This window comes from Montipora capricornis, chromosome 13, assembly GCF_036669925.1.
Source record: "Montipora capricornis isolate CH-2021 chromosome 13, ASM3666992v2, whole genome shotgun sequence".
Classification (NCBI taxonomy): domain Eukaryota; kingdom Metazoa; phylum Cnidaria; class Anthozoa; order Scleractinia; family Acroporidae; genus Montipora; species Montipora capricornis.
Window position 1 is genome coordinate 48,171,534 of NC_090895.1, and position 11,126 is coordinate 48,182,659.

At 40.6% G+C, this 11,126-nt stretch overlaps 2 protein-coding genes across 2 annotated transcripts in view; one reads left to right on the forward strand and one right to left on the reverse strand.

The window, feature by feature from the left end:
- LOC138028822 (single-stranded DNA-binding protein 3-like) overlaps positions 1 to 11,126 on the reverse strand; it is a 416,845-nt gene that overhangs the window by 19,663 nt on the left and 386,056 nt on the right. The gene's annotated exons all lie outside the window — the stretch shown is intronic.
- Positions 5,053 to 6,434, forward strand: LOC138029580 (uncharacterized). The gene is made up of 2 exons (XM_068877285.1): positions 5,053 to 5,075; positions 5,319 to 6,434. Exon 2 carries the CDS (start codon positions 5,340 to 5,342, stop codon positions 6,432 to 6,434), a length of 1,095 nt encoding a protein of 364 aa, XP_068733386.1. The 5' UTR covers positions 5,053 to 5,075; positions 5,319 to 5,339.

Below are 11,126 nucleotides of genomic sequence, written 5' to 3' on the forward strand. Positions count from 1 at the left end.
AAAATGACCACGCCCATATTTGGCCACGCCCATGTGATGGAAACCATCGATGGAAGCCATTAAATGGAAAGTAGTATGAGTTGGGGCGTTTAAGCGCATTTTTGCAAAAATGCGCTGAAACCCCCAACTCCTATACTACTCAGGATTACCCAGCAATGGAAATAACTTGGTTTCACAATCATCAACTTAAAAAAAGGTAGGGTTGGGGTTAGGGTTACCGTTAGGTTTAGGAACCACCCAAAACACGCTATTTGGCAAGAGCATGTTACTATGGAGACGTCTGTGAAGTTTTCCCTGTATATAACGAATAACCAGTGCAAACAACAACTTCCAATGTTAAATCCTCTTTCATATATAGCCAGATAAATAATTTGCTCATCCATCTCTATAGCTCAACAATTCAGAAAGATGACACAGTATGTTTAAATAAGATTCGATTTTACCTGGAAGAATCACAGGGGCTTATGTCTTCATCTTCTAAGTAGTGATCTTCTAGTGGTACATCTGTCAGTGGTTCTGTGAGGTGGGAATGGATATCTAAAGAGACCAAAGAGTGGAATGATGCAACTGTAAATGTAAGGAATAATAAATTGATAGAGGAAAATATATAAAGATTGCATTGAAACAAATAGCTGCATTTTGCAGGAAGGATGCTTCCCCTAAACTTTTAGAATTCATTAAGCCATGCTGAATATGTGACTAGTTGGTTTCATGGTGGTCTTTTTGGTTTTAAGAAGTGATATCTCCTGTTGGCACGCACGGTTTGTTATCAGCCGTTGCACAGATGTTTATTGGAACATGCTCTTGAGTCCTGTTGGGGCTGTAGGTAATTTGGAAGTTTTTAGGAATAATTGGCTTTCATTACACTTATATTCATACCCAGTTTGATGAAGACTCCATTACACTTACATCCCATGTGATTCTGACTCCGCAACACCTACACTTAGGTTATATCCGACTCAGTCTTAAAATCAGCCTATATTAGACTTCGACTGGTGTTTGCCGTTGACCGCTGAAACAGTTAAGGCATGTGTATTTTTACTGGCTAAAATCGCCTCTTATTTATAAAGAGTTAGAAGGACTGTGTGCGGCGTGAAGCTGAGACGTTGAGCAAGAGACATGCACGTGCAAATTGCTTGTTGGAGATTGTAGCGTTTGTTGTTGAGAGTTTGAAGACTTCCAATTTTGCATCCAATCTTCCCGCTCTCGTGAAAAACAAAAAAAAAAGTTGGAAAAAAACGAAAGTTCGAAGTTGAAGTTCCATATTCGAAGTCGAAGTTTCAATATTCGAAGTCGCAGTTTCGATATTCGGAGAGTGGATGCGTGCACTACGATTTCAAATTCCGAGCGAATGATGTGACAGTTCGATATTTCGACAGTTCGATATTCGGAGCGCATTACGAAGTCGAAGCGAAGGATCTGCAATGAAAGTTTGAATTAGTAGTTTTGATAGATCACTCCACCACCCCCCTACCTCACCCTACCCTCATCAATCTGGCTGTGACTTATGTAACACAACGTACTTGATCTTATTCGGGCGCTGGGTACTTTGACAAGGCCGACACCACCTACTCTGACCGAAGTCTCTTCAGCTAATCAAACCCAGCGTTTCGCCAGCGCACTGTAAGTCGTTCAATTGGTAGTGATAAGTCAGTCCAGAATCGGGTACACAGGTTTGAACCTGCGACCTCAGTTGGTTAACCAGTTTTCAGTAACTTGTAATGTTCCCACTCACTTACCGTTTGAGCCACCACAACCCCGAAGATTGAAGCGATTTATCTATGCTTTTGATGTAGTTCCTTGCTGAGGAGCCTAGAAAACAACTGAAAAAAAACCCGTCTTAAGAGCGACTTGCTGTAAAAGTCACCTACACCTATGCAATATGGAAAAAATCGATTTTCTGAAAATTTGTCAGGAAGAAGGTTTTTACTAACTTGTTTCAAAACCGTAACTTTGAGGTTGTTTGGATTTTTATTTTCTTCTCCAGACGGCCTTTAGTATTTTGTCCCTGAAAGAGCAAAACTCGCCTCTAAATTACACTTTTTGCGAAGGCTAGCAAGCCAAGATATTGTGCGTAGCTGGGAAAGCTAACCCGTATTATTTAAATATAATGTTTGAGTACTTATTTCGTGTTGTCAGATCCACATGTAATATGAACCTGAATTTTTAACAATTTTTCAAAATTATACGCCAAGGCGATGTCTCATCACTTCCAAATTTAGGTCAACTTTGTGGACCAAAAAGTCAATCTGGTACATGGATTTACCTCTCAAAACTACTTTTCTGGATAAAAGTATCACTTCATCTTGCTTTTTATCGCAAATCTAGCTTGGGTAAATAAAACGCAAAAATTTGACAGCGTCTTGTAATCAGACACTTGAGCTTATCGCTTGACATTTTGAACTTTCACGCCGCGATTATCATCTCGAACATCGACCCTGAAGTGTTCGCCTGTGGGTAGTTCTCCGGTAAAATAGTTGTTTTCAGCCTCCTGATATCAGTTGCTGTAATTTAAAGACAGTTTCTAACCGCAAACGAGTCTATTTAGAAAAGGCTTGTTTTGAATAATTAATTAAACATTTGGCGGTTGCCGAGCACAGACAAAGCACGCAAAAAAATGTCAGTTTATAAATCGTTATCGAGAAAAATGTTTGAGAAAACTAGAAAAATAAATAGTTGATTAAACACTTGGAGTTATTTCTTACCTTAATGTTCGCTATCTTGATGAGGAAGGATATAAACATTGCTGCGGCTTCAGAGCTTGTTCGAAACACTGTCAGCGGTTGCCTGGCTACAAATAAAATTCCCACGCTACAGAGAGCGTCCTTGTTTATTTATCCTCATTGTTACTACTTGTTTGGTTGCCTTTTTTTTTTTTTCCCTTTTTTTTTGGAATTGATTGTTTTATTACGGTTTTTAATATAAGCTTTATTTCATTTATACCACTTTCTTTACCCACTCATCTTTGCTTACCGCATGTCAACGAGGTCATTGTCTCGGGATAACAGGTGTGTGCACTTGCTGATATCGAATAGGCCATTACCGAGTTGCTGTTTGTCTCATTTTCGAAGTGAGACTTGGTGCTCAACTATTGAAATGGAAATGAGTTTGATTTGCATGAGAATAAGCAACTCATTTCCATTTGAATGGTCGAGCACCAGGACTCGCTTTGAAACTGAGGCATGCAGGAACTCGGAACTGCGCTATTTCGCAGAACTGTGTGTGCACGTGCTTTGAATTAACTCTGAGCTGTCTTGTTTTAGCGCGAACAATATTTTCTTGTAAAAAAGCGTTGTATCCTTTGGCCTTTCAAATTAACGTCTGATTTGGATTTTCTTGTACATAACATATATAACCGGAGGATCCTGCGTTTATATTTAAGTTAGAAATTGTAATTTAATGGCTTCGTGTGGTTTTGCCAAGCTTGTCGGAGGATCGTGTGGATCAAGTGTAGACAATCCGGCAAATGTTCAGTGTGTGGTTGTGGGAAGCTGTGCAAAGAGTATCCAGGGTCACCTTCGAAATTTTCGTGTATTCGGAGACTCTGCCTTAGACTGTGAATCGAAGCTCGTGCTTGCTCGAGCAGGTAAGAGAGTACATATCACATGTATTTATCTAGCCAAACGCAAAGTGATTTTGATCTTTGAAAATTTGTGTTATAATCTGCACCCTAAACCTTCAATGCGAGAACCACGTCGGGCAACACCACGCAATAGGTGACTGTGCATGCTGGCTGTTCTGTACCAGCCAATTGTCATGCATCATGCACGATTCAGTGTCACGTACTAGTGTCACGCATAACTTCCGCTGTCCGAAATGCTATAATATATGCCATAGTATGTAGCTGAAGACGAGTTTGTCTGTCATAATCAGAAATGTTTGATCTCCAAAACGAGAGGAAAAGGAAGAATTTTGATTGCACTCTGCAAAGTAGGGGATCGGGGAAAGGAGGACCTAAAAGCAAAAGTGTCTACATAATTAAACTTTTCAAGCCTTAAGGTTGCTAACATTTTGTAGATACAGCAGGTCATGGTTCAGTTTGTAGTTTCAGTGTTTCATGTTCATCTTACAGGGGTGTTTGATATCGACAACTCGCATCTTCAACTGACTATTTGTCCAAGACATCGTGACTCTTTCGGTGTTAGATGGCGATCTAATAAAACAAACTGTACTGCTCCGATTTCATGGTGTTCACACCCAACTAAGCCTGTGAGAGGAGAACGCGGTATTACGCTCTCGCAGGCCAGGCAGCTATTCCACTCCTCTGGTGTGTTACTTCCTGTGGCGTCGCGTAAGTTATAAAATATAATTTTAAAAAAAATTAATAATAATAATAATAATAATAATAATAATTATTATTATTATTATTATTATTATTATTATTATTATTATTATTATTATTATTATTATTATTATTATTATTATTATTGTCACGAGCCACATATGAGCGCCAACCCTACTGGGCGCGTCACTAAAGACCCCTGGGGCACGTTTCTCAGAAAACTAAGTAAGTGACCCGGGAAACTTCTTCTTGTGAGGAATTGTTTCGACAAAGAGACAGGTCTGTTGACAAACCAAATTAAGTTTGCTTGTGGGCTGAGTCAGCAGAACGGGAACTTGAAAGAATCTTTTTGACATAACGTTCTTGGAAAATCAAATCTGGGTCTTTGAGAAACGTTTCCCTGAGCTTATAGTTAAGGAAGTATGTTTGAAAAGGCTTTCTCGAAGTAAGCCACTCATTTAGTTACAAAATCCTCCCACGGGCTTAAAAAGACGGCTAGGTTTTTTGTTGGAGGAATTAGGTTCGGCTGTAAAGGTTGTACAGATTCTACCCACCAACTAAAAAAACTCAATCGGAGGTATTTTTATGTGCAGAAATATGCAGGCAATGCCGAGGGAAGCTTGATGGGGAAATTTTGGAAGCACCAGTGCCAACTGAAGAAACGGTAGCATCAGCAGCTTTCGTCACAGCCGACCCTGGATTGTGTAAGGAATCCCGCGACGGAAATCAACAAACGGCGGCATCAGCAGCTTCCGGATTAAGCGAAAAACCCCAAGAAGGAAATATTAAAGAGGTAAGACTTACTTGCTGTTTATTTCGTGGAGTTTAAAAAGTATTAAAACCATAAGAAGAGGCAAAAGTTCATGACAAAAATTTAACAAAACTAGAAATTTCGTAAACACTATGGACAGGTTAAGTAAAATCACGCTCTTGCAATTTGGAGCAATTTTTAACATACTGTTGCAAAATCCGATACAAACTGTGTACGCTCTCAGTGTATTGCTAAAACGTCAGTATTTTTTTTTTACATTCACAGAACGTTTCAAGTGATATAGACATGGAAAACCTGGCCGACGCAGTGCTACAACTTCATCTTCAAGAACCAGACACCTATCAGCCAAGTTCACCGAAATCAGATTCACCAACCAGTAGCAGTACTGACTTATCTGATAACACTCCTTCAGAAAATGATAGCAAAGTACATCGACGAATAAAACTCAACGAATTTCTCCGTTGCTGCAACGCACCTACAATAGGGCCATCCAAAAAGAGATGGGCTGAGACAAGTGTTCGCACCAAAAAGGGTCACATAGCAAAAGCAAAGAACCTGGTGGTGGCCGGACTTGAAGTTATAGCACCGGGAGACGCAGGCCATCTTTGGGAAGCACTTAGAAATTCAGGCACTGTGGAGAAAGAATTTGGAATTGCAGAGGAGTCACCTGAACAGCAGAAATACCTCAACGCCCTGGCTGAGACTTACCGGCACGCATCTTGTTGGGAAACGCGGCGGCAAGTACTGTCTATAATGGCAGATCTGATATCCTTTAAGCGTATCCAGCATTATATACCTGGTTTGACTGAGTACCGCTTCAAAATGGCGAGGCATCATGCGCTGCAGTATGGGCGTGGTGCGGAGGTTTCAATGTTGAAAAGCCCCCGGTTGCGCATTGAGCTCACCCAACTTGACCATTTTTTAGACTACGTCACAAGTCCACATGTTACTCAGGACCTTCCTTTTGGACAGCGCCATCTTCGCCTCTCTTCCGGTCAAGTTCTGGAAACTCCTAATGTCATACGCACTATGATACCGAGCAGACTAGTGCGGCAGTATCAGGTATATTGCAAAGAGACCGAGTTTAAGCCCTTCGGAGCTGCCACAATGTTACGCATCCTCTCTGCCTGCTCTGCGACAGTAAGGAAGTCCCTTCAAGGACTTGATTATACGGCAGCAGCAGGTGCAAAGGGCTTTGATGACTTGAGCACCCTGATAGAGCGGTTAGAGGAGATGGGTCTGTCAAAAGAAGCTGCAAAAAGCTGGGAAAGATCACTGAAAGAAAGTAAACAGTATCTAAAATCAGATTTTAAGGTAAAACACTATCGTTTAGTAAAGGCAATTCTGTCATACAAAAAGATATTTACGCATCGTCAGTAGGTACATATGCTGTATAGAAGTCACAATTACAATCATCCAGTAGAAAGAAAATGCGATGAATCAACAACTTCAACTTTTAGTTGAATATTAACTAAATATTGAAATATTGAGACTTACCGCCTTCTTTGTATACAAAAACGTGACCCTCTTTATGCAGCTTTTCCAGGGAAGGAAGAAATAGCATCATTCAAAGTGAAGTTTATGAAAAGTACATAACCATTTCTTTTCCAGGTTCATGTTTCGGAGAGCACTGCTGTTGCTGATCATTGCAGCACTTATGCGCTGAGTGATATCACCGATAGCCAACTACAAAGCCCATGCCAACATGTACATGACCGGAGTTGCTCACAGTGTGAAGGTCTCCGAAGCGTCTTGCGGAACATTGAAGGGTATTTGTTGAACGAGGCCCGTATGCCAGAGGAGGAATTAGAAGACCAGTTATACACGTTCAAACAATCAGAGGAGGCTATTACGTCTTGGAAAGCACACCAACTTCGCAGTGTTCGGCAAGATCAAGCGAGAATTGACTGCTTGAATTTGCTTGACGACGCTTCGGTTCTCATAACCCAAGACTGGGCGATGAAATTTTTACCCGCGAAGTATCGCGAATCTCAGTCCGACTGGTTCGGAAAACGGGGGCTTTCGTGGCATTTAAGCGTTGTGGCGCGAAAAGTAGACGGAAGGCTGCAAAGCCAGACATTCGTACATATCATCGAGAACTGTTTACAAGATACATCTGCAGTTGTACGCATCTTAGAGCATACTTTGCGCACCCTTAAATTCGAGCACCCAGAGATTACATCTGCCTTTCTCCGCCAGGACAATGCTGGGTGTTATCACAACTCAGTGTTGCTGGCAACATGTAACGCAATGAAGACCAAAACCGGTGTCAGAGTCCGCCGGGTCGACTTCAGCGACCCACAAGGCGGAAAAGGAGCTTGCGACAGGAGAGCTGCCTCAATAAAGGCTCACGTCAGACGTCACATTAACGAGGGTCACGATGTGCAGAATGCCAAAGACTTCAGAGACGCTATGTTGTCTAACGGAGGTCTAAATGGCGTACGGGTTGTCCTAGTTAACGCAAGCACTGAAGGAAAGAATGTTCTCCCTCATGTTAAGTTAGCGGGAGTAAGTTCCCTGAACAACTTCCAGTACAGCGAGCAAGGTATTACCGTCTGGAGGGCGTTTCAGGTGGGACAAGGCAAACTAATTAACCAAAGCCAAATTGAAGGTACGTATTGCATTCATGTTTCACATAAGCAATGCAGTCTATACAACTGATTTTATTATTGCTGTCAAATTTCTGGAAAGTGGAACTGTTGGCTGCTGTTTGTCGTAAAATACAGCGGAATATAATTAGTTTTCAGGGGTTTGTAAGCTGTAATTAGCACAACTTCTTTCCCAGGGTCTTGCAATTTTCAAGTTAAGTGGCTATCGAGTAAAATACCCTTGTAACTTCTGCTTATGTAACGTCATGATCACCTTATTCAAAACCCACATTAACGGTGGAGATATATGAAGAGGAACGATTGTATTTAGCATATATCAAATAAACAGCCACACCTCAAACCCTTTCTCAGAATTTGGGTACATATTTGGGGTTTCCTGTGGTTCGCTAAGGTTGTATGACTTGCCTATACAATGGCTGTCTTCTGTTTGTGGCCTTTTGAAAACTACTCAAATGACCATTACAAAGGAATTATCATACATGGCATGTAACAGCCAAAACAAAAAGGCAGAAAAGGTATTAGAACACAAAAAAGGTTTCTACGTGCTACGCGCATCAATTGGGAAGTCAAATGAGTAAATAGCAAAGCAATTTCGTCATATGATCAAATGAATCATTTTGCGTGGACTATTTTGCGACGAATGCTCTATTAAATCAACAGTCAGACCTTTACAATGATTAGGGTTCTGTTTCTTCCAGTTCCAAATTACTTGCAAAATTGTTACTTCGAGGGAAGATTCTCCCATGGAGACTTTGTTAGTGTGTCACAAGAAAGGTCAAAAAAAGTGCAAGTGGACGATGAGCAGCCAGCAACAGGGAGTGATAAGTTCTCAAGTGAACTCCTTACCTGCCCAAATGAAGGATGTGTCAAAATGTACCAGAGGCATTCCAGTTTGGAAAAGCACCTATTGTTTGGTCAGTGCAAGATGGTGCCTGAGAGATGCACTCTGTTGGACGTGGCTAAAAAGAAATACCACGCCCTTTTAGTCGAAGGCTCGAGTGAAGCAGTCTCGGCAGCCCTTGAACAAGAAGACGTCTCAGTAAGCGCTAACAATTTACCCGAGGGGTGGGCCTTGAAGACTATCAAAAAGTTTAATCGATTCAGTGATACCCAGAAGAAATATTTGGAGGAAAAATTTAATCTTGGCCAGGCAACAGGCCAAAAACAGGATCCCATTAATGTAGCCCGAGACATGAGATTTGCCAAGAAGATGGATGGCTCGAAGCTGTTCAAGAGAGACGAGTATCTCACCACGCAGCAAGTGCAGTCTTTTTTTTCTAGAATGGCGGCAAAATGTCGTTATGATCAAGGTGAACTTTCAGCGCCAGATATCATGGCGGCAGAAGAGCAGCAGCAAATGGATGTCACACGACAAGCCATACTTCAAGAAGTTCAGTTGCGGCATCCAATTGTATATGACAACCTAGACATTTGCGCCTTGTACAAAGAAAAGAGACTCAAGCAGCTCAGCATTGCTATGCTTCGTATTGTATGCAACTACTTTGACATAACAACGGAAGGTTTTAATAACAAACGAAAGGCAGAATACATAGATGCTCTAAGTGGACTTGTTTTAGCTTGCGATTGCAATGAGTAAGAAAAAATAGGAAATATGTATACCATATGCATAACGTTTCGATCTGTCAGTAGCCAGGGAACATCTCACTAGCTAGTGGAGTATAGGGCGAAATAAAAATTCGCAAGTAAAGCGATCTGAACCTGGCTAAGCCGAGAGAATGACATCTAATGAGAAAGGGCCTCCTCATTTCTAGCCTGGGGGAGCACCCGTAAAACCGGGCAGTGGGAGGGATTGCGCCGATGGAAGCTCAGGACGGAACGTTGGTTTTCGCCTCCCCTACATCTTGCTTCCCGTTTACACCTGCAACGCAGGCTCATAAATTATTTTCGCCCTTTACCCCAATTAACCTACTTTTCAGAGAGTAAGATAAGGCTCATTTACTCACTTTTAGTACGACAAACAAGTCGGTCACAAAAGTCTCGACAGCGTAGACAAGGAAGAGTGTTTGCAAATGTAAAATAACAGAGCGTGTTGTCTTAATTGTTTTACTTTCATCATGTAAAATGAGACAGAAATACCTTAGTAGGTGTGTTAATAGGTACTTTTCACTTTAAGAGCAGAACTTAAACAGTCGAACAGGGGCGTGGGTGGGGGAATTTAAAAGAATTTATCAAAGGAACTGAAACTATTAAAGTATATAATTACTTTTTTAGTACGATAGCTTCTGTCCGCAATCGAAATATTCTAGAATCTTGATTACCAGTTCTACTACAATTAATATTAATAATGAGTATGTGTAGGAGCAATAGCAATGAGCTCTGAGTAGGACAGAACCATGTGTTAATGTTACATCCAGAAATAATAAATATCTCACCCATGTGTATTATTATTATTATTATTATTATTATTATTATTATTATTATTATTAGAATTCCGAACGAAACTGACCAAACTATTAGCTTGGGTTGCCTGTGTCAACTGGTTAATATGTAACCTGGCAACAGTTCTGAGTGCTTCACTCACGAGACGCAAAGTAGCTCAAAGAGTCAGCAGAAAGGCGAAATTGAGGTAAGAAATAACTCCGAGTATTTATTCAACTATTTATTCTAATATAGTCTCTAAAGATTTTTCTTGAAAACGATTTATAAACTGACATTTTGTTGCGTGCTGCATGGTCTGTGCTCGCCAAGCGCCAAATGTTTAATTAATTATTGAAAACACCCCTTTTCTAAATAGACTCGTTTGCGGCTAGAAACTGTCTTTAAATTACAGCAACAGATATCTGGAGGCTGAAAACAACTATTTTTACCGGAGAACGACCCACAGGCGAACACTTCAGGGTCGATGTTCGAGATGATAATCGCGGCGTGAAAGTTCAAAATGTCAAGCGATTAGCTCAAGTGTCTGATTACAAGACGCTGTCAAATTTTTGCGTTTTATTTACCCAAGCTAGATTTGCGATAAAAAGTAAGATGAAGTGATACTTTTATCCAGAAAAATAGTTTTGAGAGGTAAATCCATGTACCAGATTGACTTTTTGGTCCATAAATTTGACCTAACTTTGGAAGTGATGAGACATAGCCTTGGCGTATAATTTTGAAAAATTGTTAAAAATTCAGGTTCATATTACATGTGGATCTGACAACACGAAATAAGTACTCAAACATTATATTTAAATAATACGGGTTAGCTTTCCCAGCTACGCACAATATCTTGGCTTGCTAGCCTTCGCAAAAAGTGTAATTTAGAGGCGAGTTTTGCTCTTTCAGGGACAAAATACTAAAGGCCGTCTGGAGAAGAAAATAAAAATCCAAACAACCTCAAAGTTACAGTTTGAAACAAGTTAGTAAAAACCTTCTTCCTGACAAATTTTCAGAAAATTGATTTTTTCTATCTTGCATAGGTATAGATGACCTTTACAGCAAGTCGCTCTTAACTGGGATT